We start from the raw sequence: 25,895 nt of genomic DNA, 5'->3' as shown, positions 1-25,895 counted from the left end.
CATCCAGGAGACAGAGCACAAAAATGACTCAAAATTTGATTCACTTCATCGCGAGCTTCGATTCAACCGTCCAATTGGTGTAGGTTACTGACCCTGACTCCACGTGCCACGTCCACAGCCTTTTACTACTCTATTTGATCCCGCTGCTATATCCCTGTCTGGTGAGGAAGGAAAAAGGTAGGAGCTGGGATACGAGAACCGACGCCGGACTTTCTCGGAGTAATCCTCACAGCACCTGGCGGACCGTTCGAAGCACTAGCACTGGGTTTCGGATCTAAACTACGGCTACCACTGGATACATGTGCAGTCACCCAAGAATTAGTGTAGTCTTGCGAAAGTTCAGGAGGCAATGATTTACCTTCCGCGGCTAAGCTCTCCGAAACCCTTGCTTTAAGAGAGTCATAAATATCTTTAATGCACAAAAGAGTATTTTCGTCTGGTTCCAAGTCGGCCAGTTGCTGTAAAAGCGGTCCACCACCGGTAGGGGACGTGAGAGTCGACGCGGGCGCAGAGCGTTTAGGCGAGCGATTAAGCGGTGTGGCCGGCGCCGAGTGTCCGACCTGACGCCGCGTAGTTGCAGGCGAGGCTGAGGCCGAGCGAACCGTCCTGGGTGTCGTGGGTGGCTTGTAGGTGTCGGCGGTGAGGCTCGGTCGTTCCCGCGAAGCTCGGCCGTTCCAGGTGTTCTTCCCTGTCGGGCCGCACGAGCCCCCTGACTGACGCCTGGCCGACGGGCGGAAGGACTGCCGGGCCGGGGAATCTCTACCTAGCATGACGAGGCCGCCCTCGCTCGTGGCGCTTCTGCTGCGGCTGATAACCCGCTCGCCGCGGTCCAGACTGTTCCTCCTCACGCCCGGACCGGCGTTCCAGGCTGGCTTCCCCGGAGACTTCTCCTCCGGCAATGACGCTTTCTTGGATTTCTTGTTATTTATGAATGGACTCTTCAGGGTCTCAATAAACGGTATCTTCGATCTGGGCGTACCAATGCTGGAATTTTTATGCTTGACCTGTGACGGAGGTGACCAAGTGTTGGTTGCATCTGTGAGAGGATAGTGGGGGGCGGTGGTCGTTGTGTTGGTTGGGGACCTCGGGGGAGTGTGTACCGAGTCTTCGGTGGACATCGACGATCCCTCTGAGGACATCTGTGTCATGGAAGACTCAGGGCGTTCTGCAAAAAAGAAAAAAAAAATCCCCGATATTTATCTTCTACCACGAAATTTCAAAGCTAAATTTCACCCAACAAAACTTCTCCACTCATCCTGATAAATCCATCCCGCAAACAAAGGACTCACCTAATATATCTGTGGGATCCAGTTCCAGGCTCTTCTTCGGTGTCGGCTTGCGAGTTCTGGGGAGCGTCCTCGGACCTGTGTTCCCCTGACTCTTGTATCCTTCATCGCTCACTTCGGAGGAGTCGTCTCGCCAGGCGGTCTGTTCGTCGCGCAAACCGGGACTCCACTTTATGGGGTTATATCTGTGGAAGAAGGAATGGAATGAGAATCATTTTAATCAAGGGGTTATATTTGTGGAAAAGTAAGGATTCAATATTTTTAAATTAAAGAGGTAATATCTGTGAAAGAATCAATGAAATCGGATTTATTTTTGGGGATTATATTTTTAGAAGAATCAACTGGGGAAAATCGCTTCTAGGGATAATATTTGCGGAAGAATCAATAAAAATAAGAATCAATAAAACTTTTATCAATTACATTTGTGGAAGAATCAATTAAATCAGAACCAATCTTTGGGTTATATCTGTGGAAGTATGAGGAAAATGAGAAATGGAGTCTCTGAGAGTAACGACAGACAGGTGCCATGAGCTTGAAGCCTTGTCAAACGTTCAACACCTCCATCTCATCCACGCTTCTTCCCCTTCCTCAAAATCCTTCAATAAAAATAAACAGCAAAACAACAACCTAATAAACTAACCTGCCAGAACCAGTGCGAGAGAAGGCGGCGCCGGGGTCCCTGTTGGCCGGCGACTGGGACCGCTGGCGCAGGGAGGACCGGCCCTCGAGGGAGTCTCGCCTGATTCCTCGGCCGCTGGCGCTCGATCGGCGACGCGGCGACGGAGAGGAGGGCACGTAGCCTTCGTCACACCTGTGGGTCAGAGGGAAGGGTTTTTCAAAGGGTTCTTTGGGGGACGGATACTAAATGCAAAAGAACTGGCAATCATGTTTATATATGTATATATGTATGTATATGCACAGCGACACGTATACACGTACACGCACGCAAGTACGCGCGCGCACACACACACACACACACACATGAAGCAAAAATCATCCACGTCCGAAGGAGAATGCCCCCGTACTCTCAGAAATTGAAAGAGATTCTCGAATGATAATTTAAAAAAACAACAACATACTAACGCATAAATTGAACATGGAACACAGGTGACATGGTACGTTTTAAGATAATCATCTACATAAATTCATCATAAAAAATTATGTTATACTAGTTACACTGGCATGGCACTTCCACAAAAAATTTATTTCATGCATTTTATTTAGTATAATCAAAAGTCAGAATTAACACCACGGACATTGGGCTACTGTGATTGTCTAAAAGTTCACTGTACCTTTAGCAACTATATCGTCAAGCCAGTGCACTCTTTCGCTATACCGTGGTCATTGTTTTTAATCAGCATATTTCACCTCTTTCTTCGCCTTCTCCTCTTTCAATTTGCACTTTTTAGCATATCACATAATCCGCAAGCTTTAAATGAAATGATTCATGTATCCAGTTTTACTTCTCTTCAGTTTACATCCTGTGTTCTCATTGCGTTCTGTTCATTCCACTTTTAGATCAGGATTAGACACTTGATAAACGCTAATGTTTCAATGTTCTGTTTCCCTGAATAAATCAACAGCATTGTATAAAATTGTTTGAATGAGAGTTATCAAATTTACATTTTTCTATAAATACTAATTTCTAGGGTGAAATATACTACGGAAATTCAGCATTCACGTAGGTACCCTCTTAAATCAACTATTAGGAATAAACAATACTTTCTAACTTTATTTCACTTTCGGTGCATTTGAATACCAACTTTGTGCACTGCATTCTGTTGGCACTGCACCTCATCACTAAGTTTTGGTACTTCTTGCAGATATTAAAGCATTGACTAGCGTAGGGCATTTCGTTGGTATTGACGATGCCTTCATGCCAGACGCTTTTGCCCTCTGTTCTAAAGAATTTTGTAACCTGATCCTTTCTGGCGATCTCCTTGCTGTACTCTGCATCCTTTCTGTCCTCCTTTGTTCCTCTTTTTTAACAGATATATCGTGCGTTTCCTTCCATGCCTTAAAGGAAGCGTTGAGAGTTTTTAAAGGCATTTTACTACTGTTGTTTGCATTCTTTGTTTTGGATGGATCTCTGGTCGTAGCTGAAGACTTGTTCTGCACAAATGTTGGTATCTTTGTACTATATTTCAAAGGCTCATTGTTCTTAGCTTCGTGTACAGGTATATCTTCCTTTATCTCAGAATTTGCATCAAGTATTCCAAGACTTTTATAAGGCTTAGGAGTTGAAGTTATGGGCAAAGCTTTGCTTGGAGTATGATTAATCTTAAGTTCCTCTATAGATGTATCCGCACTGTCAGGATTATGCTGTGGTAAAATCCTACTTTCTCCTGAACGCGTTTCTCTTCCAAGCTTTCTTTGAGGGATACGTGAGGATGAGGATAGAGGTGCCTTGTTGGCCTGCTCATTGCTCCCTTTTGTTTCGTGTTGTGGGGCGGGCAATGCTGATCTACTGGGGGATGCATCTTTAGTCTTTCTAATACCTTTATTCCATTGCTGGTTTGTAATTTGTGTTGTACCATGGGGTGATTTTCTGCCAACTTTCTTTGGAATGCATACACTCCTTTTCCTTTCAGGAGTAATTTTAGGGGTTGAGTTATGAATTGATTCTTGGCTCCTAGACAACCTTTTCTTTACTGGCTTAGAAACTTTAAGCGGAGTAGAATCTTGCTCTTTATTCAAAGGGTTAAATGTTGCAGAAAGAGCAGCTGCTCCCTGGGAGAATTTCCTTTGTGAATTCCTCTCACGCAGCCCACGGTTCGATAAACTAGGCGAATTAGTCATTCTAGATGTAGGTTTGCCATCCGCAAACTCCCTTGCCTGTATCTGTGTCCTTGATGTAGGAGTCTGAACTTGTGCGTGACCTCCAGACCTTTCAATATCAATAGGAAGAACATGATAAGCCAATTGCATAACTAGCAACTCCGAGGGTTGCAAAAAGATTCACTTTACTACTTCAGATGCCTCTTGTGTTCATGAAAAATTACCTTATTATATGATCTTACTCTTACATACACCATCATGACCTTCCAAGCCTTCGAAAACTAAACTAAACTCCCTCGTCACTAAATTGCCATCGCTATTAAATACTAATGAATGAATCCACTCCAAACTACCATTAAAAATAAAAATACATATGCATTAAAAAAAAAATATATATATATAATAATACGCAAGAGATCAAATATAGGTCCTCGAATAATACAAGGATAAAAATCTGAAACCGAAATGACCTTACCTCTCATACGTGACGTTCATGAGTTGCCTCTCCTGTCCGCTACTCGACGTCTTGAAGCCCACGCGGGAAGACAGGGCCGTGCGGTGACCTGGATGCGAGGGGGAGGAGGAGAAGGCTGTCAGTGATGTCTGATTTGTTGGAAGTTTAATATCGAAAGGGAGAGGGATGGTAGGAGGAGACTGATAGAGAAATATATATACATACACACACTCACATGTGCATATCCATACACGCATACACACATATATAAATATGTGTATGTATATATTCTATATGCATATATACATATATGTGCACGCACGCACACACACACGCAAGCGCGCGCGTGTGTGTGGACGCACACATATATACACACACATACAGTATGTGTGTGTATGTATATACATATATACAGAGAGTGAGAAAACGAAAGATAAGATTAGAAAAAAAGAATAAATAAGTAAAATAAAAAGATAACTCAAGTTCCAAAAATACTTAAATAATTTCCCCCTAACTTGCTTTCATCACGTCATCCGGTGCCCAGTAGCAAACGACGCAGTTCTCGAAACCAACACAATGGCTCCACAACACCACTCCTGTTATCACTTTGCATAAAAAGACCCCAAAAAAGGTAGAAAAAATAGGCACAATCACCGTAACAAATACAATAAAATGCATTTCTCTCTTTTTTTCGTTTTTACTTAAAAAAAAACCCTTCATCCGTGTTGCACCTGGATCGGGCGGGGCAAAGTGTGTCACAGGCAGCATGATCACGGACTGAATAGGAACACACGCAGGCCAAGCGTGACTCCAGTTAGGTGATTTCTCGGCCGGATGAGGACTAATGTTTTTGCCTTTGGAGTGTATCAGGTCGTATACGGAATGGGGAAAGCGAGGAAGAGAGAAATGGAGATATAAGACGAAAGGAGAAAAAGAAAGAGGGGGAGAGAGGGAAGAGGGAGGGAGGAGAGAGAGAGAGAGAGAGATGGGGGGAGTAAGGAAAGGAAAAAGGAAGAGAGACAAACAAGCAGATAGATAGCTACGGAGAGAGAGAGAATGAAGTCCTCGCAGAAAGACGTCTTACCTTGACGACACCTGCAGGGATCGTGCTTGTCCAGGTAATGCTCGAGGGTGTCCCATCCTCCGCCGACGCGCACCATCACGTGGTTACGGAGAATCTGAAAACAAGTATTTCACGTCAACAAAGATATCTGCAAAAGTCATCAGTTACATAACTCACACCTAAATTTCTAACAAACACTCTTACCACATTATGATTTAAGAAAAAAAAAAGTCAAACAAACACAACATGCCATAAAGAAATGACTATAACAAGTACGAGGAATAATATACATCAAGCTTTAAATCCCCTACAAAGGCATGTACACACCCCGCGCGTCGCTTTTCATATACAACAGAAAAGATCTCGCTTCCAAACAAGGGAAACCTAGAGACCCAGATTACACAAGGGAAGCTAATACACACAAAGACTAGTGTTGTCGCCGCTTTCCCTAAGCCTCTCCGGGTAAGATGGAATCTAAGAGTGAAAAGGTGACGTTCTTGAGGGGAATTCAAGAGCTTCGGGTAACGGGGCGAGTGGCGTTATCAACCTAACGTCCGAATAGAGGTTTTAAGTTGTGGAAGTTGGGGTTGTGAGAGGTCAGTTGAGGTTTTTGGGGATAGGCAAAGGTTGGGATAGTCGAGATTATTATTTATACTTATTTGTTATTATCATTATTTATTATTTTTTTTTTTTTACTTGAGGTTAGATGTGTGGTGCTGAATCATCAGACACTATACTGCGTTGATGCAGTGGTAGAAAAGATAGGTTATATACAAAATAGATTTATTGTGTAGCATAGGTATAGTGTTAGGTATATATTATGTTTATATTATGGTATTCCAAATATGTACTGGGTATAATAGATGTGCAGGTTTACAGAAAGGGAAAGATGAAACCTAACCTAACGAAGAACAGGATATCATAGAGTAATATTATTTATCCTAAAATAAGCATATACCTGTCTAGGGTAACTTGCTTAACACACACGCACAAACGATCACACACAAACGTATAAGGATACGAAATAACCCTTTAAAATACCCAAAAAGACCCGAAGGACACTTACCCTGACGAAGATCAGGACGCGCGTGTCGCCAATACGGTATTTCCCCTCAGACACCTTGACCATCGGAAATTGTGAAGGGCAAGAGCACCTCTCCACCAAGTCCCGCACCTGTAAGGAAAAAGGGAGGAATGTTAATATAGCTGGTCTTGTACATGTTATCACATAAACATTGCATATGTGTGAGTAATTGTGAGTGGCATTGGGTTAAACAGGGTGTGCTGTATATGTGTATTTCGTGTATAGATGTATAAAGCGTGTGTTTAAATATCTGTCTCTGTATACAAGGAGGTGTTTATGCGTCTGTGTATCTACAGATGGCTATGCCGTGCTTGTATTTGTACAAAAGTAGGGGTGTATCTGGACTATTCTATGTAGCCCAATATATATATATATATATATATATATATATATATATATATATATATATATATATATATTGTGTGTGTGTGTGTGTGTGTGTGTGTGTGTGTGTGTGTGTGTGTGTGTGTGTGTGTGTGTGTGTGTGTGTGTGTGTGAATCTACCATGCACGAATATACACTAAATACAGCACTGCGAATTGAACACTGAACAATCAGATAGAAACTAAAACTCACAAAAATCACAAGAATAGTATCATCACAACGAAAAAAAAAACAAAGAGAAAAAAAATCAGAGAAATTTCCCATTAAGTAAACAAAAAGCGAAGTTGGAGAGAAAAAGAAAGCGTTCTCTTCAGCCCAGCTTGAGTCCCCGTGTCGCTGCTAATCCGTCACAGTGAGAGGTATAAAGTATAAAGAGGCATAAAGAGTACATAAAGTATCCGACTTAAGGTAATTCAAGTAATACCACGGAGCACAGGGAACGATGGATGACTAATTTGGGAGTCTCTGTATTTGAGGAAAAGACGAGCATGTTATCAGATACTGTGTCCTGGTTATTTTAATGCCCTTCTTCCTGATACGAAGTACTAAAGGTAGTGAATTTAGGTATGCGTTGTGCATATGAAATTGTACGTATATGTACATGCATGTGTAACTCTGCACACACACATATACATAGAGAAAGAGACAGACTTATAGACATAAATGCACACAAATGCAAAATATAAATAAATGCACAGGCAATCAATCCATTCCACGTTACAAAAACGCTTCTCACAAAGGCAAACGTAATAACCGCCGGACCTCATTTACCGCGAAATAAACCGCACAGGCCAATTTTGTAAGACGACCTAACCTCAGACATTGATTCTTCAAAGACAAGCTTGTTCTGTGATACCTAGGATTCTGTTTCGTCTCTAGAGATGTAAATGTATAAAATACTTTACATTCATCCATGTTTAGGAATTTCTCTGGTTCTTTCCTTTCGTTGCATTATTATTATTTTAAACAAACGGACGTTGTACCAGAAATGTGATAAATGTATGGAAGTTTTCCTTAAGCTTTACGTCTGGTAGTCATCTGATATTCAGTGTGTAAACTTTTTAACAGCTTTTTAAAGAATGTCTCAGATTTGCCATGTAAGCCAAAAATGTAAGAAATAATATATATATATATATATATATATATATATATATATATATATATATATATATGTGTGTGTGCATATATATATACATACATATGTATATATGCATATATGTACCTATATATATATATATATATATATATATATATATATATATATATATATATATATATATATATATATATATATATAAGCATTGTGTGTGTTTGTGTGTGTGTGTAAATGAATGTATATGAATATATTAATACGGATGAATGTGTAATATTTATATTCTCTCTCTATATATATACTTATGTTCGCTTCTCTATAAATATATTGTGTTTCGCGTGTGTACATTATTACATAAATGTGTGTGATATATGTATGTGTGTATCTATAACTATCTTTAACTATAAACTATAATATATATATATATATATATATATATATATATATATATATATATATATATATATATTTAATACATGTATACATGCATATGTATGTATCTACACATACATATATATGTATACATAGAGATGTTTATATATATATACATGTGTGTACATATATATGTATATATACACATTTAAATTTACGCAAACGCACAAACGGGATGCGCAGGCGTCGTGACCGCAAAGGCGTCACGTGACTCTAACAACAGCAGGAGGTGTCGACAGTGGGGGGGGGGGGGGTAACGCGTTCACGCTTTCACTCTCTCTTTTGCCGAAACGAGGAAAGTTTGGAACAATGTAGTTAGCAGTCTGCTTTATGACTATAGTTTTGTCGTGTTCGGCGCCATATTTCTTTAACAGGTATTGATTTTTAAATATAATATGAACGTAAAATAAATCGAAAATTTGTATAACGCCTTTTCATCTTTTAAAATAATGATACTGATTGTTAAATGAAACAACACTTGATCGTGAAACTTTTCTTGTCTTTACTTGGCTTGATAAACTGCAACGTAATGCGACCATGAATTGTTATGTCTTTTTTTTCTCCACAAGTATTTTAAAATGTAAACAATGATGAAGTGGAGAGAAAAAAATGTTTAAAATCACTTCGGAGAGAAAGGTGATTAGAGAATAAGACAGGGCGATAATTGAAAAAGACTAAAATTCTTACGTCAGTTCGAATATTCATCACACTCCATAGGCCCTGTTTCGTTTTTTTCTTTCTTTCTTTTTTTTAAGTATTATCATTTATCTTCCTGGTTAACCTTTTTTTCTCTTTGTTTAAAGAATAAGAAATTCGAGGCGTATCCTTCGAATTCTATGCGGCGCTGGGAGAAACCCGTAGAGACCGCGGAGATAAATAATATGCATTTATGTTCACCGCAGACACGCACTGACTGCACGGATGCATATTTTTTAGTGATATATAATTAGAGTGTTATTACTACCATGATGACTATATGGTTGCGATTTGTTCATGATGCTGCGCATGTGATATGATGAATGTCTGATAATGGAAAGCTGAAGGGAATGAGTATGTCACGTGGGTATAGATTAAGGTAAAAGCTAATACATAGCTTGCAGAAAGTGCTGAAAAAATGTCTCTTTGACGTTTTTTCCCACGTGACTAAATACGCACATACACAAAATGATCACATTTCGGGAGGGAGCTGAGGGGAGTGGGGGTGTAATAACGTCACATATACCAGCAGAGATAAAGTTTTTCGCGCCAATTTTTATCTCAAAGGAAAGCCTTTTGCGTCCTCAAACACAGCATCTCCGGCCCTTATATAATCACTACAACTCTTCGACTCCCCTCTCGATCTTAAAATTTAATTTAAACCTTTTAAAATATCAAGTAAAACATAACCCAGTTGGCTTTCATCGTCTACAAGCAACATCGCTCGAATTCTGTTGCATTCCTCGCTAAGCCTTTCCACCCGATTCCCATTCTAGATTCTCACCCTCTCCAGTTCCCCCACTTTTAATATCTTTTCTTTACCAATATCCTCCTATTTAATATACACCCCCCTCCTTACGTTATCTCCCAACCTTTCCACCCTTGTCTGATTCCCCTCACTCTCCCTTCCCCTCCGCCTCTCGCACCCATGAGTCAGGAATCAATACCCAAGCTTAGTCACATGGCGCTCACATGGCGTTAATTCCCTGTAACGATTCCTGAAGGTCTTTCTACGCCATTCAATTCTCAGATAGCCTTTTGCAGGTTTCGGTTGGGCATGTTCACCTCTATGGGGACTGTGGCTTATCGGAATGATGGAAATGGAAATAGAGTCCATTAAAAAAAATCATCCGAAAGGTGATGATGCAACACTTCAACACATAAGTAAATATATTGTATTTTGATTCCATATGCTGTCAGATGTGTCTATATATGTATATATTTATATCTATCTATCTATCTATCTATATATATATACACAACTGTATGTATGTATACGTATATATATGTATATGTGTGTGTGCATCTATCTACATATATATACATACACACATATATAGATATACATATACACATATACACACGCATACATATATACACACATATACATATAAACACATCTATATATATATACCTATATATATATATGTAAATGTATATATATGTATATATACATATACATATATGATATATACACACGTGTGTGTGTATACATATCAGGGAACATCCCAAAATGCCGGCAAGAAAGTCTCAGAGATCCTCGGATCCTTTGTTGTCATCCTTCGAGGATGGAGGAAACCACGCGACTTCTAGCAACCTCTTTCCTGTCTCTTGGTGTTTATATGTATTTTTGGCGTATTTCCTGTTCCTCTCATGCATACAGATATAGTACTCCGCGTTCATCCTCTCTCTCTCTCCAGAAGCAGAAAGAGACATACGGCACGGTTCCAGCGTCGACACCCCAGCCACCCACCCAATCACCAAGAGATCGAAAGTGCTTTGCGGGATGAGGAAATAAAAGAGAGACATGAATCACACTTTCTCCCGCGTGCATAAAACTCTCGTCGGTTTATCTGCACCAGACATCTACAACCGTGACCTTCCTCGTCCGCTCTTTCACGTGCGTTGCGGTGACCCAATATGACCCTTTGCACAGACAAGAGAGGGTGGGTGAGGGTGAAAGAGAGGAAGGAAGGAGGGAGGGAGGGACGGAGCGGGAGGAGGGGGAGATGGATGGGGAGGGAGAGATGAAAAAGAAAGGAGACGAAAAAAAGAGAGAAGAGAGAAGTGAGAGCACCAACGACCACGCCCTCGCACGTTCTCCCTGCCAGAACCACATCTTCCCACATCCCTTATCACGCCCATGCTATCGTCTGCATCACATAGGCTTCGAAATTACACACCATGGAACTCATTGCAGACCACGCCCACCATCGCCACTTTCAGAGAGAGACCCCCCCACTCCTTCACCATCCATCTTCCTTCCTTCCTCTGACCCTACATGTCACGCCAAACCCTGTAACAAAGACTTCACGACGTTACGATGACGATGGGCACGCGCTGCTTTACAAACAAAAGCGGAACAGGACGTCGTAACCCAAGGAAAATACCCCTTACCCACTCGTCTTCAACCCACTGCCTACTCCTCATAATCCCTTCCCTTTATCGCTACGTATCAAACCCCTCCCCCACCCTTCTCTACGCCTCAAACCAATCCCCTCCAACCATGTGTCCTAAACCCCCACACCAACCTCTCCTTCCCCCTCCCACGACCCATCTCCAGTGAACCACCTCGCTCCTCGATCACCATTCCGTGACTGACTCATGTGCTGCACCGTATCACTCTCTCTCTCTCCCCTCTCGCCTCCCTTCCCTTCTCTTCTCTTCGTCTCCTTCATCTTTTTTCTTCTTTGCATTTCGTCTAATCCCTTCTCCCTCCCTTTCTCTTCTCGTCTGATATGTAGTCTTTTTCTATTATCCTTTTCCTCTTACTACTTTTTTTCTTTATTTTTTTTCTTCCCTTATCTTAAGGTCTTTTCCATCTCCCCTCCCGTCCTGCTCTTTCAGTGCCCTCTTTCTTCCCATTACCTTTGTATTCCCTGCCCCTCAATAACAGGAAAGAAAAGTCGGTTCAATTTACCACGTTTGGCTGCAATAAAATATGCACAGAAAACGATAAAGACCCGCGCGACGCTCTACGTAGGTATAATACCTTCACGTGACAGGACTGTTTATGAATACCATTATATGACTTTATGGGTATTTGCGAGTATGAATATTTTTGTGTTGCTAAGAGAAGGGGATGAAGACAAGACTAGAAACAGGAGTAGTACAGAATTGTTAAGGGGGAAGCTATGTGAACAAGGAGAGGAGACTGGGAGAGAAAAGGGAGAGGAAGAGGAGAGCCTCATATGCCAGGAGCCAAGGGAATGCCTTTTTATGTCAAAATTCATTGACGTATTTTGGAAAAGTGGGGAAGAGATACAGACTTTTAATTATATATACAGAATACACATACGCACATATGTGTGCACTTACACATACATATAAAAAAGAGAAAAAGACAGAGAGAGACAGAAAGGGAGAGAAAATGAATGTCCACATACTCTCACGAACGCGTCGCCTTCTTTACCTTAAACTCCACTTTCACTTAGCTTTTCGTTTATCGTTTTTTTCCCTCCGTTGTATCACGGGTCAAGAGAAAGGCGGGGCATTACGGGGTGTGGGACGTGGGGTATGGGGAGAGGGGAGAGGTGTTACGTGAGTACATAAAATGTTTTTAAGGGGAAGTAAATATTTTGTTATTCAGTAAGCATTATGGATTATCATGGATGCTGGTTATGAGGAAGGATAAGGTGTCGCAACAGCATAAGAAGGAATGAGAGAGAGAGAGAGAGCAAAAGAAACCGACAAAAAAGACAAAGTGACAGAGCGAAAAAAAAACTAAACACAGCAACCGGATAGGTACCTCTCATCGGACTTGCAAGTGCACGCTCTCCGCCCACACACCCGACAGACTGTCAGCCTTCGCACAAAAGCTGAGATGGACCCGGGCGTGACTGCCCATTCCCTATCGCCGCCATTGCTGTCACGTTTTCTGTCACTCTAAGGTATTCACACTCGAGCTAAATGCCTTCGGGAAATCCTTTGACGCGTACTCACACGTGGCTTTATGGTCATCGGCCGGATTGCCTAGAAGTGAGAGTAACAACGGTACTTCCTCTATATATATATACATTCCTCTCTCTCTTTGTCATTTTCTCATCGTAGGCGGTGGATATCTCTCCTATCCTCTCACTTCCCTCTCTACTCCTTTTTATTCCTATCCTTATTTTTTGTTTCTTTATATCCCTTCTTTTACTCTTTTTCTCATAACTTCTTTCTTCTCCTTTCCCTCTATTGTTCTATTTCTAAGTCTTTCTTTCCCTCTTTTAACCCTATTCTTAGTCTCTTGGTCTCCATTCTTTGTTGTTTCTCCTTCCTCCCTTTCTCTCCTATCTCCTGCTTAATCTCTCCTTTCCCTAGTTTCCACATCTGCTTTACTTTCTTTTCCTATTCCCTCGTTCTTCCACTTTCCTATTCCCATTCCTGGAGCTCCATCTCCCTACCTCCTATTTCCCATTCCTCGGTCCCTCCTGTATCTATTCCAAGTCCTCCTTTACCCCACCCCCTCCCCTCTCTCTCCCATATTTATTCCTAGTTCTTCCTCTCTCCCTCTTTCCTCTTCCTACTTCGTAGTTTCTCCTCCCTCATCGCACCTCCCCTCCCCTCAAGACCCTTTCCCGATCATTCAACTTCCAGAGATGAATGTGCATATTTTTCCGTACTCATTTAAAGTACTTAGCACCTTCAATGACGCAAATCCACCCCGTGAGAAGAGGAAGGATTTGTCACCTGCCTGTTTGTGGAAGGAGAGGAGGGGAAGGAACAGGTAGGGAAGTGGGAAAGTAAGGAGAGAATGAATAGGTGATAGGCGAGGGAAAGGAGAAAGCAGGAATAGAAAATTAAGAAAAGGAACGATTATATATACATGTGTGTGTGTGTGTGTGCATCTGTATGTATATATATAAATGCAGATGTTTGTGTCTATCGATCCACACAAACACATATTGCGAGAGTCCAACCGCGCATGACGAAACGTGATGACGGAAAGCCAGCATCTTGCAAATGTTGCCGAAATGTAAAACGCCAAAACCACCGCCATTTTTCCTCAGTTGAGTGTTTCATCTTGGTGTCTCGACCCCTCTGTACCACATGACTCTCAGAACCAGTCTTCTCTCCTACCTCTCCTCCTTTCTTCTGTTTTTTTCTGAATTTGCAAATCGCTGCCGCTCACTTATTTGATAACAGGTACAGTTAAAAGTCTACCATATACCTAATTATTTACGACTAAAATCACACTTTCTTCACTGTTCGTTTTCTATACAGTAGCCATTCTTTAATTCTTTTTTTAGGGGGTACCTACATTTCCTTTTATTTCTCATCTCTTCCGAAGACAAAAGAAATACCAGCACGCCGATACCACCTGAGGGCTTCTTACCATCGGCAGCTACGGACTTTTTCTGTTGAATGGAGAAAAAGCTCAAGACTTTCATTCATTACTGAGTTCACTGGCCGTTATTCCGATCGGGCCGGTAGGGCATTTCGTGAAGCTGGAGGAAGTGAAGTGATGGAGAAAATGAGAGAGGAAAATGGAGAGGGAGGAGGCGAGGAGGAAAGCGATAGAATTAATAAGTTATGATCCTTACTTATTGTTTTCTTATTTACTATTGAAATTTCTTTTCACTTTGCAAGAAATTCCTACCCATACAACACATACTGTTCATATACATACACACACACATACACATATAGATAGGTATAGACATATAGATAGATATACACACATACACGTGTGTTATGTGTGCAGTATGCTATATTGATAAATCTATATTATAAATATATATGCGTTAGTAAATATATAACACATCCTTTGTTCTCTCTTCAGAATCTCTACTACCGCCGTGTCCCGTAATCTCCCTAACCTTGACCCTTCCCTCTTACGCAATTCACCTGTACCTCCTGTCCGTGACTTGGACGTTATTCCGAGGTTCCCGTAGAGCCCTTTCTGACCTCCACCCCTCTCCCCCTTCCTCCTCTCTTCCCCACTTACTCTCTCTTGCTCTGACAGACAGCCCGATCATATGTCACTTTCTTGTAAAATGAGGTCACCGAGGTAAGGGTAATGAGTCGGCTACTCTCGCCTCTTAGATTCTTTCGTGATGCTATCTTCCTCGACTGATTTCTATCTCCTGTCTCTACTCTCACTTCTCTCCTTTTCTGTTTTGCGTTTTTCCTTCTCTCTCTTCTCTACAATCTCTCCCTCTCTCTCTTCCCTCACATTCTCTTTCTCATCCTCATTTCCTAATCACCCATTTCCCTACCTGCCTAAACCACGGCCCCCTCATTTCATATTCACCAGATCTCTCTGTCTTTCTCTCCCGCAAGAACATGTGGACATATGGACATGAGCTCATCCCTAACTATGCGGTGCCACCATCCGCCCGGCCCTGGGTGGCACCTCCGCCTGTTAACACGCTCGGCTGCCCACTGGAGAACGGCTCCGAATGGTCAAGTCTCTCCCTCACTTTCCCAGCCGTCTCTGCGCCGTGCCTGGACTCCGCCGTGCATTGTGCAACGCCGCGCAATCTTGAGTTAACTAACGTTGGTCATTTTTCATTGTCTTGTTCCATTCTTTGTTTATGCTTTATTCCTTTTCTATTCTCAATTTTTATTTTTTTCTATTATTTTTCGCCTCTTTCTTGTTTCCTCCCCATCCTCACAATATCTTTATCTCCTCTGTTCGTTTCTCAAGAAATACATCAATTTAATATCATGGAGTATTTACAGTCTGAAAATTCCGGCGCCGTGTACATTATCTTTGCCTGTACTTACATGACGAAACAACCTTGTAAAATAACAATGTCGAAATCGTTCTTAGAAGACATTGTAAAATGAGTATCCTTTTACACATTCAATTTTAAATTTACACATTCTTTTACACATTATAGCAGCCTTAACCACACTATAAAAGAGCTTATCAAAATGGGAACGAAATATCTTATCAATGAAAAATAGTAATGACGCAGTGCATGTTTATCATGAATGGCTACGTCAACGGAAGACATCAATAAATCTTGATCATGCACAAGGATAGCAATAAACACCGGGAAGAACAAAGGCCAAGGAATCCTTGGAATGGGAAGCATGTCCTTTGTAATCTGGATTACAATCGCTGGCATATTCTTCAAAAAAATTTCCTGTTTATAATAGTCTGAAATACCGTGACTTGAGACAAGCACAGAGAGGGGAGGGGGAGTGTAGTGTTAAATTCATAAATCAAATGTGATGTACTGATATCATGACTATCACTTTTTAAATCATAATTATCAAATTAACTAAAACAGTTACTTTGTTCCTCCAAACGTGGCAAAGCAGGACGATTTTCGGAGCTGAAAAAAGAAGACATAAAAAGTGCACAAAAAAGGACCCTCCAAGAAAAGAAAATAGCACAAAACTCACACCGAAGTGACGTCACCATCTTGAGCAACGAAATCCGCGTCCGTTTTCTCGGTTCCATTTCCTCTTGTTCCTAGGCAATCCAAGCCCACCACCGTTAACTGCCACTGACCATCTAGAGCGCGAATGAGCTTTTTATTTGCTGCGCGGAACATATTGCGCTTTTTTGACACGAAAAGAGCGTCGCAATAACTTCGGATTGGCAAGGAGCCATAACGCACGAGTTGCAAAAGAACCAGGCGTTTCCACTGTTGTAAGACGAGATTACGCACATCTTTTGTCGCAACTTAAGTAGACTGTATTATATATGGGAGGAGGGGACATATAGAACCTGGAGTGGGGAAATTGTTAGCAAAAAAAAAATATATATATATATATTATATATATATATATATATATATATATATATATATATATATATATATATATATGGACCCAAATCTACACAATTCACAGAAATAGCATCAATGAAAAAATAAAAAAATGTTTTTAAGTGTTTCCTCTTCCTTCTTATAACTGCATTCCACACTGCAGGGAAGTCCATGTCATGATTAATCACATACACAGTGGCCGCGATGGTATTCCGGTTAGCATTTACCTGGCATTTATCTCACTCTTAAATGAGGAGGAAGAGGGTGGGGGCGCTAATGCAGACAAAGGGAGAAACAAAATAAATCGGTATGTTTCTTTTTCTTGCCGTATGCGTGTTTTCATTTTGTTTTATAATTAATTATATAATCAGGCTCTCCTATATTTTACATGGTATTATTAGCATTACTATCATAACTTTACATTGCTATTTTATAACATTAGCTCATCAAGGATCTAAGAGGAAGAGTAATGAATCTTCACCATGTATCATACGCAACACAAAAGTTATCTATCCAACGAGAGTAATCCACGAAACAAGAAATAACGAAATTGATATAAATCAATAGTCAATAGTGCAATATAGATATTTATTTAGTCACATCCAGCACACTTCGACGTTTTCATGTCATTACCGTACAACGTAAACCTGCATGATAAAATAGCCGTGTCACTTAATTGTACAATACCTATGCTTTCAACCTCTGTCTTTACCTGCCTATTTATCTCTACTTTCCTCTAAGCAAGTGTTCCACCTCTATGAATGTCAACCCTCCTCCGTCCCTCCCTCCATCTCCCCATTCCCCCACCTCTCCCTATCGACCTTCTCAACTCCCCCTCCCCTCCCCAACAATAACTACCCCTTCTAACCCCTCCCCCTCATCGCTAGCTAACCCTCCCCCTAATCATAACGATGCTCTGGCATTGTGCACATACCCAAGGTCCTGTACACATGAATCCGGGCCGGGAACAGAATAATCCTGATTTCCACTGATTCTCCACGACGCGCGGTTTGTGGGGAAATCGTGGGCGTTATGGAAGCATGAAATAGGTAGTAGGAGAGAGTATACTACTTAGCATATCAATAATATAATTCGTTGAAATACCAATCATATTACTTTTCATATTCTGTTGACAAACATTTTGTATTCCAATGTACCCGTGAAGTAATATACAATGCGGAAAGCATTTATGAGATGTAGCCGTGTGTGTGTGTGTGTGTGCATATGCGTTAAGGCTCAAGGTCCATGCGTGACTGCAAGTGTAGCCCTTAAGTACATGAACAAAAAAAAAAAAAAAAACAATCAACACGACCCATAATTACTCCAGCAAACACCGCCGTTGCGACATGGTGCCCATCAATACGACAGGCAATACCCGTTCGTTACCTGCACCTCCATGACGTCACACGATTAGGTTTTTCAAATCGGATTATCTGCGTTGCGCAAGAACAGGAACGGCTGATGATCCCGCGATGATTAGTACGAATGGGTGATTACGTTGTGGCAAGTTACGGGAGATTGGGCAAGCGAGACTCGTTTGCGCTCTTACGTCACGACTCGCTGTGCACGTATACGCGTGCGCGTGCGTGCGTGTATGTGCGCGACGGAGAGAAAGCGAGTGTTATTTCCGTTTTGTACTGGACATTCTGTGTGAATGAAGATTAAACTTTATCTGTATAATTTAATTGCATACAGATGTGAATGTCTGCCTGCAGGGCGAATAATAATAATCTGAGCAGTCAGTCAAACATGATCGGCAAACAGACCACCAAACACACAAACAAGCAAAAGATAACACACCTAAAAGTCAGTTGATAATACCACGTAAGCATATTTATCAAGATGCCCCTAATCTCACGCAATTTCAGCCTGACAGTATTAAGCCTTCTCCCCTTCCTGTTTATACCACAGTTACAGGTGCATGGTAACCCCAGTTACAAGTGTATTTATGAGATTTAACGGAAAAAACGTAAATACCTCAACTACTTCCGAAATACATAATCCCTTTAACTTTTTTTTTTCGAAAAATGGCAAAGAGGTCAAAGAGAAAGTGGAAGAACGTTCGGAATCTTTCACGATCAAATTTTTATTTCGTTTTCGTGTCGCTACTTACCCGAGGCAACCAAGCGTGACGAGAGAGATTAAGGCAAACTCTATGACTTTATTAAGACGAAAACAAATGACAAACGTCTTGAAGGGAAGAACATCCAATTCATGAATGTCGTTACAAAAGAGGAACAAATGGAAGAAAGCAAATTTGTACTCAAGCACCCATTTTCGTTACGGATCGCCGATTATGACTCCATGCAAACTTTCCCTGACTTTTGAAAGGGATGAGAGAAGAGTAGGATTTTTTTCCGGGGGGGTGGGGGGGTGGGAGAAAGGCATGAGAAGGTCAAAAACTGTATGTAAAATCCCTTCCAGTGTAACGCGATTGACTAGGGTTTCCTCTCTCTCATTTCACTTTTACAACAGGGTCAAAGGAGGAAGAGGTGAAAGAGAAAAGGAAAAGGTGAAAGAGAAAAGGAAAAGGTAAAAGAGAAAAGGAGGAAGAGCTAAAAGAAAAGGAGATAGATGGGGGGAGGGAGTGAGACAGGAAAAGAATAGACAGAAAAAAAAGAATGAAATATATAACCGTATACGGAAAAGGGAACTGCAAAAGCACGAGTATGAAGGAAAAGATGCGGTAAAAGTAGGCAAAGGTACAAATAAGGACAAAGGGAGAATGAGGGAGGAAGAGAGAAGGGGAGGGGGAAACAAAATAGAAGTGATAAAAAGGATAGTGAAGAGGAAACAGAAGAGAAAAGAAAATCTCTTTGGCACTTCATCTCTACCAAACAAAACTGACATGCAGAGGGCGGAAGAGAATGTAAAGTCATGAACCCAATCGTTTGCTCCATCGAGACAAGTTTGATAAGGAAATGCATGGCGTTGCATGACGAGTTCTAGTGACAATGACGATGAACTTTTAACACCCGTCACTCCCCTTTCGAAATCGCTGATGTATATGGGGGGCGGATGCACTCTATATCATCACCTGGAGCAATATGGCAGTAAAAGTGCATGAAGGGGATAGGAGAGGGGATGAGAAAGAGAACGAGGGAGAAGGAATCTGTGGGGGTAAATGGAAAGGTTAGGGAAAGATATCAGGAGGGTAAAGGGAAAGGAAGGAGATGGGTGGGGGTGTAGTTATTAGAGATTTTGTGAGAAAAAGATAAGGTTGTTGGGTTAAAGGTTATGTTCTTGTTAACATGTTAGGTTAGAGTACTTTTAAATTTTTGAGAAAAGTGGATTATTGAACTGTTAAAGAACATAATTCCTATTGGGTTGTGATTGGATTTTGTATTCATGAATCTGGAAAATGAATAAATCCAATATTTTCGCTCATCGCATCTGCATGTCTTTATAGTACCTTAGATATGCCGTCCACGATTATTATCCACATGGGAATTTCCAAAGGACAGTGATCTTTAAACAAAGGATTTAATTAATAATAATAATGAGTCGGATCCAGAGGCACTGTTGCCATCACGAGTATCCTGCATTACGCTTGTGGTTGTCTTAATATAACCAGGCGAATCGTGAACCTCCTTGGCCACGCCCCTTGGACTTCCTCTCGCCCTGACGACCAACGAGGTCAGAGGTCACTAAGCAGTTATGATTGTTGGCGAAAGAGGGAGGGGAGACGGTTAGGGAAGGGTTCAGGTGTGGTGATAACCTCGTTTATGGTGCAGATGACGTCACGCTAAGCGGTCATAAGAGACAATACAACAAAAGTAATATTTATTTTTATGTTCCTTTATTACTTTCTGTGTCGAGGCGCCATTTGCGGTTGTTTGCCCTTTGTGCTGTTTATATAATGCAATAACCGCTGATATTAGTTTTAGTAGTAGCTGTAATGCACATAATACAACTATGATAACGATAGCAAACACAAGCATAATCAGAATAATCATTGAAAGAATTTGATATGAATAACAAAAGTAATGACAATGATAGTAATATCAATGAGGATAGTCAATAAATTAATAATGACAACAGTAACATCAACTACACCAACATTATTTGTAGTAATAATAATGGTAATAAGTAATAATAAATATTAATAACAATATTAACAATAGATATCGATAATAACAATATTAATAATAACAATATTAACAATAAATAACATAACTAATATATATCATTACTACTAATAATGCTAGTGTTGATTATATCAACCGAACCGACACTCCTCACAGAAACGAAAAACAATGAAAAGCACATGACCATGACACAACACGCCGTCACCACCCCTCCCCCTTTTTTTTAAACACCGCTCATGGGCGTGGGCGTGCGGGCGGCGACTAGAGAGAGGGGGAAGGAGGGGTAGACGAGCGGCCAAGCACAAGGGTGAGGAAGGTGGACAGACGCCGAATGACCACAGTGGTGACCGCCCAGTGAAAGTCTCACTGACGAAACGCCATTTCTTGGGAAACTGTGACGAGGTGCTCTTCCCCCCCCCCTCCCCCCCCTACTCCCTCTTCCCGCTATATCGCCGCAGGCTGGACCGCCGCCTCTGCCGCCGCTAAATCACAGGCGCCAGAGCGGAATCTTCCATCGCTCGTTCATCGCCACGATCGTAAATGCTGGTGATTTCGCCATCCCCGCCTGTGTCTGAGCTATGGTAATATGTATAATGATAATGATAAAAGTAATATGAACAAAAAAAATAAAAAATTGATAATGCTATTACTACAACTAACATTACTAAGGTAATGATATCCATACTGATCTTAAGATAATAAAATAACAGTACTTCAATAACACCTCTAACAATATTCAAAATAATTTTATAAAGTCTACAATCATTTATAATATCAAGATTTAGGCGAACAATCGCATTTCAGTAACAGTTACAAAGTTAGTAACATCAATATCGTTATCATGACAATAATTTCATCGGCAATAAAAACAAATAATCATTAACTGTTACAACATCACATTACGTCACGAGCACGGTGGAATCTCCAAAGGCAGACACCGTTGGGAGTGGTCAGTGTAACACGAAGTTTTTCCCAGTTTGACTTTAATTTCAAAAGCTTATTTACAAATAATTACGATGAAGACGAAAAATGAAAGGAATGGTAAGATGAGGAAGATGTTGATCTTGTGTTAAATTATACCTCCGAGAACGCTTTCGCGAACCCATGAAATGCACTACAGTACCGCGTTCCTATAGGCTTGAGTTTTAAGTCTTAAGCCTGTGGTGGCGCCATCCTCCTCCGCGCTAACTGTTTCAATAACATCTACTCCCTGTTTAGCCTCCCTTTCCCCTTCTACCATCCGTTCAAGTCTCCTAATGGTTCCCACGGGAGTCGTAAATATGAAGGGTGTCCCATTACCGAAGGGCTGTTACCATACTTTTCCGCTCACCCTTTCCTCTCTAATACACTCTTACACTGCCCTCTGACCCTTCGACCTCCCTCGGCGAAAGGTCCGTCCTAGATCCCTTGACAGACAACGTAGTTCAGTTCCGGTGACACCTTTAGGTTCTAGGTGCCTGATAAACAAACACCTGGATACGGAATTTCGCATAAACAATTTTTTTTCTCTTTTACTCTCATACGAGTTTCTACATGTCAGACACAATAATGAGGCAATCAGATTAAAATTTTGAAAATGAGAATCTCTCCTCTCCTACGCAAGTTTTCGCATTGCTGGTATGCGAAAGCAGGCAATGGCCCAAGTACCATCCTTGGCCGGGTTGGATGCACTACCGTCATAACCACAACCTCGGCAGAGATAATCCTTATTAATGACGCGGCAGTTCGCTTACCCTTGAGGTACTGTGTGTGCTAGGTGGGGGGAGAGAGAAAGGGAGAAAGACGGGAAGGAAGGGGAAGAAGAGGGATGCGAGAGAAAGGTTGGGGATGGGGAAGAAGGGCAGTGGAAGAGGAAGGAGGGGTGAGGAAGAGAGGTTTGAGAATGAAGCGAAAGAGGGAAAAGGGGGAGAGAAAAGAGGGGAGAGGTCTTGTAGTACAGGAGAGCGAAAGGAAGAAAGAGGGTGAGAGGACGTAAAGGAGATGGAGTAAGACATGGTGTAGAATAGAAGAGTAGGAGGTGTAGGAGGTGGGGGGGGGGAGGGAGGAGTTGGAGTAGAAGACGGAGTAGTAAGGAGGGGAGGGAGGAGAGCTGACCTTCCTGCATCCGTGTATGGTCGAGGCGAGGCTGCTGGCTGACCTTTCGTGTCACTGGCACGCGGGAGAAGGGGGTTGGGGGCGGGGACCGGGGAACCTCACACCTGGTCTGCTATGAGACTCGGCGCCGTTAACACAGAGCCGACATTCTCCTCTTTCCGCTGACATTTTACTAACTGTACTCACACCTACGATCGTGCCGTTAAACAGTGTCACGATACATAACGCGACGTCAAGCAAACAAGAAAACAGTCTTGATATATAGGAAAGTTATTGGATTTGAGCCAGACAAGGTGACCAATTCCGGGGTCCTTTGTTCGTCTGCGAGCGCAAGGACGGATATACGCACTCGACGGGTTCTCGGCACATAGTCATGGTCCGTCTCAAACCTACGCAAATGGTTTCATTAACCGCGGACGCCGCTGTTCCCATCAACAAATGGTTTCATTGACTATTGATACTGCTGTTCTCATCAACAAATGGTTTGTTTAACTGTTGATACTGTTCTCATTAAGAAATGGTTTAACCGAGGATATTACTGTTCTCATTAACAAAAGGTTTCATTGACCATTGCTATTCTTTTCAACAAATGGCTTCATTATCTGTTGATACTGCTTTTCTCATTAACTATTACTTCCATTGCCTGTAGATATCACTGTTCTCCTTAATATATAATTTTATTAGCTTGATAGTACTATCATTAAAATAGTTTCAACTTGAATTACGGATGCTTTCATGAAAATCTATGTGGCTAATTTCTAGTATCGGATAGCATTATCCTCCTTACTTTTCTTATTCCCACTTCTCTCATAATCAATTTTTGTTTCACACATTTATGAATTCCTTTTTACTCGTGACTCTCGCTGAATCTCCCTTACCATTATTCCCTTAACGTTTCCTCCAATTCCCCCTTTATCTCTTATTCTCCTTTCCACCCTTCCGCATAATTACATCTTCCCCTGCTACTGGCATTGATTAAGTTGACCTTGATCCCTGACCTCCCATGGGACCGCCGTCACTTTTGAGAAGAGAAGAAATCAATCACGGGACACGGGTTTGCGCCACTGTACGAGTAAACTCATGCGGATGATCAACTGGTTTCTATATTTATGGTCATAAAAGTCTGCATCAAGAACGTAACAAAATGTATACAAAGTAGAAAAATGTTTTTTCATTTTTTTTTTTCATTGGAGATTATACAAACACACATTCCTGAACAATAAGATTAGAGTAGAAAAGAAACAGTAAAAATGCAGGTCAGATATCGATTAACCCGTCAATTCATATTTGAATAAACAATAATATTTATGAAAAATTCAACTTCCAATTACGTTTTCTTTTTTGTTTCTCTTGAAACCTTCTAGTACATAACGGAATAAAATTGACATTACGAAATAACATAAACACTGAAAATAAAACTATCTCCCAGCAAAATTTGGCAAACACTAAAAGAAACAAATACTACCAAGTTCCCAAACGCTCAATCTTGAAGAGAACTTTTAGGCCTACAGAAACGCAATCAAATGGGGGCCTTGGCTCACCTCATCACTGACCTTACTTTATATCACGTCATCTCACTTCGCATCACTTGACCTCACGTCCCATTCTCTTATTCATTTGTTTCGTGTAGGTACTCGTAAATACAGGCGAAAGAATCTGGTTGCAGAATGTAATACTGGGAAAAGGCATTCATAATAATTATAACAATAAAGAGATAACATCAATCTTCATCAGTCTCTCAAATGTGCACTTCTACAAGCACCCTGTGTTTATTGCATTCTTCAAAGACGAGATTTAATCAACTTATGTTCAACTGCACACTTAGCTTCATCGTAAATAAAAGGCTGATGGCTTACTCAAATTGCGGAGTTTCTTAAAATGCGATTTTTTTTATTTTATTTTATTTACTTTTTTAGTTATTTTACTTTATCTCAAGGTCTTCCTTTGTCTTCATATTTCTATTATTTTCATTTATTTGATACGTTTTCATTAATATTGCATCTTTTCTCTATTCTTTCATTCACACCTTCGGCAGCCTTTTGCCCCCTTCCTTTCTATTCCTTTTTATCATTCGCATTCATTTTTTTCGGATCTAAAATAATAATGGGACAAAGCAGGGAGGCGGAAAAAAATTAAACAAAAGTGAATAGATATGTTAACCTTGTCGCATTTCTGCTATTTTTGTGGTTTGAGATGATTGACTTGTGCTTTTTAGTTACACCTTTAGGGACTAGAAAGGTGTGTGAGCTGTCCTCCTTACCTTCCGTGCATTACTTTCGATTTTCTCTAACTTCATTTCGTTCACATTTTCCAACATGTTATAAGAAAAAAGAAAATGACCTTAGGTACGGAAGAAAAGCAAATGCGAAAAGTAAACATGGGGGGATAAAGATAATAAAACTGAATAAGAAACGAGAGGAGATAAGACATTGAGATAATCAGACCGGCAAGGAAGTAAAGAATCAGAATATAAAAGTAAGTCGAGAAGAGAAAGCTGATAAAAAAAAAAACAGAATGAGCATTAGAACGAAGACTAATTTCAGGACACTGGCTTACCTGCTCCTCTCCTTCCGTCTAGACCAGCTGAAGCGCCTAGGACCATCCCATTACATAATATATTTAGGCATGAAAGTTATCCTAAATTTTCCTCTTCCCCCCTAAACCTTCTCCCTCCTTTTCCTCCCCTCCCTCCGGTCATATAGACGCGTCTCTCGGGGATTATTTTTCACAGTTT

The 25,895-nt window shown here is 41.0% G+C and overlaps 1 protein-coding gene across 1 annotated transcript in view; it reads right to left on the bottom strand.

Moving 5' to 3' along the window:
* Positions 1 to 25,478, bottom strand: part of LOC119574086 (GAS2-like protein pickled eggs) — a 27,669-nt gene extending 2,191 nt beyond the window's left edge. The window contains exons 1-15 of the mRNA XM_037921165.1: positions 25,422 to 25,478; positions 24,760 to 24,817; positions 24,232 to 24,284; positions 22,666 to 22,772; positions 22,423 to 22,524; positions 22,191 to 22,320; positions 21,966 to 22,048; positions 20,500 to 20,600; positions 16,612 to 16,619; positions 6,648 to 6,755; positions 5,603 to 5,696; positions 4,540 to 4,627; positions 1,927 to 2,097; positions 1,290 to 1,471; positions 1 to 1,165 (exon numbers count right to left, since the gene is read on the bottom strand). The exon at positions 1 to 1,165 is cut by the window's left edge and continues 2,191 nt beyond it. Of these exons, the coding sequence (XP_037777093.1) occupies positions 147 to 1,165; positions 1,290 to 1,471; positions 1,927 to 2,097; positions 4,540 to 4,627; positions 5,603 to 5,696; positions 6,648 to 6,755; positions 16,612 to 16,619; positions 20,500 to 20,600; positions 21,966 to 22,048; positions 22,191 to 22,320; positions 22,423 to 22,524; positions 22,666 to 22,772; positions 24,232 to 24,284; positions 24,760 to 24,817; positions 25,422 to 25,478 (2,361 nt within the window). The 3' untranslated portion in view covers positions 1 to 146. The remainder of the gene's footprint in view (positions 1,166 to 1,289; positions 1,472 to 1,926; positions 2,098 to 4,539; positions 4,628 to 5,602; positions 5,697 to 6,647; positions 6,756 to 16,611; positions 16,620 to 20,499; positions 20,601 to 21,965; positions 22,049 to 22,190; positions 22,321 to 22,422; positions 22,525 to 22,665; positions 22,773 to 24,231; positions 24,285 to 24,759; positions 24,818 to 25,421) is intronic.
* Between the last annotated feature and the right edge of the window lie 417 nt (positions 25,479 to 25,895).

The sequence above is a fragment of the Penaeus monodon genome, chromosome 6 (genome assembly GCF_015228065.2).
Source record: "Penaeus monodon isolate SGIC_2016 chromosome 6, NSTDA_Pmon_1, whole genome shotgun sequence".
Taxonomy (NCBI): Eukaryota; Metazoa; Arthropoda; class Malacostraca; order Decapoda; family Penaeidae; genus Penaeus; species Penaeus monodon.
This window is presented reverse-complemented; position numbering and strand designations above follow the sequence as displayed.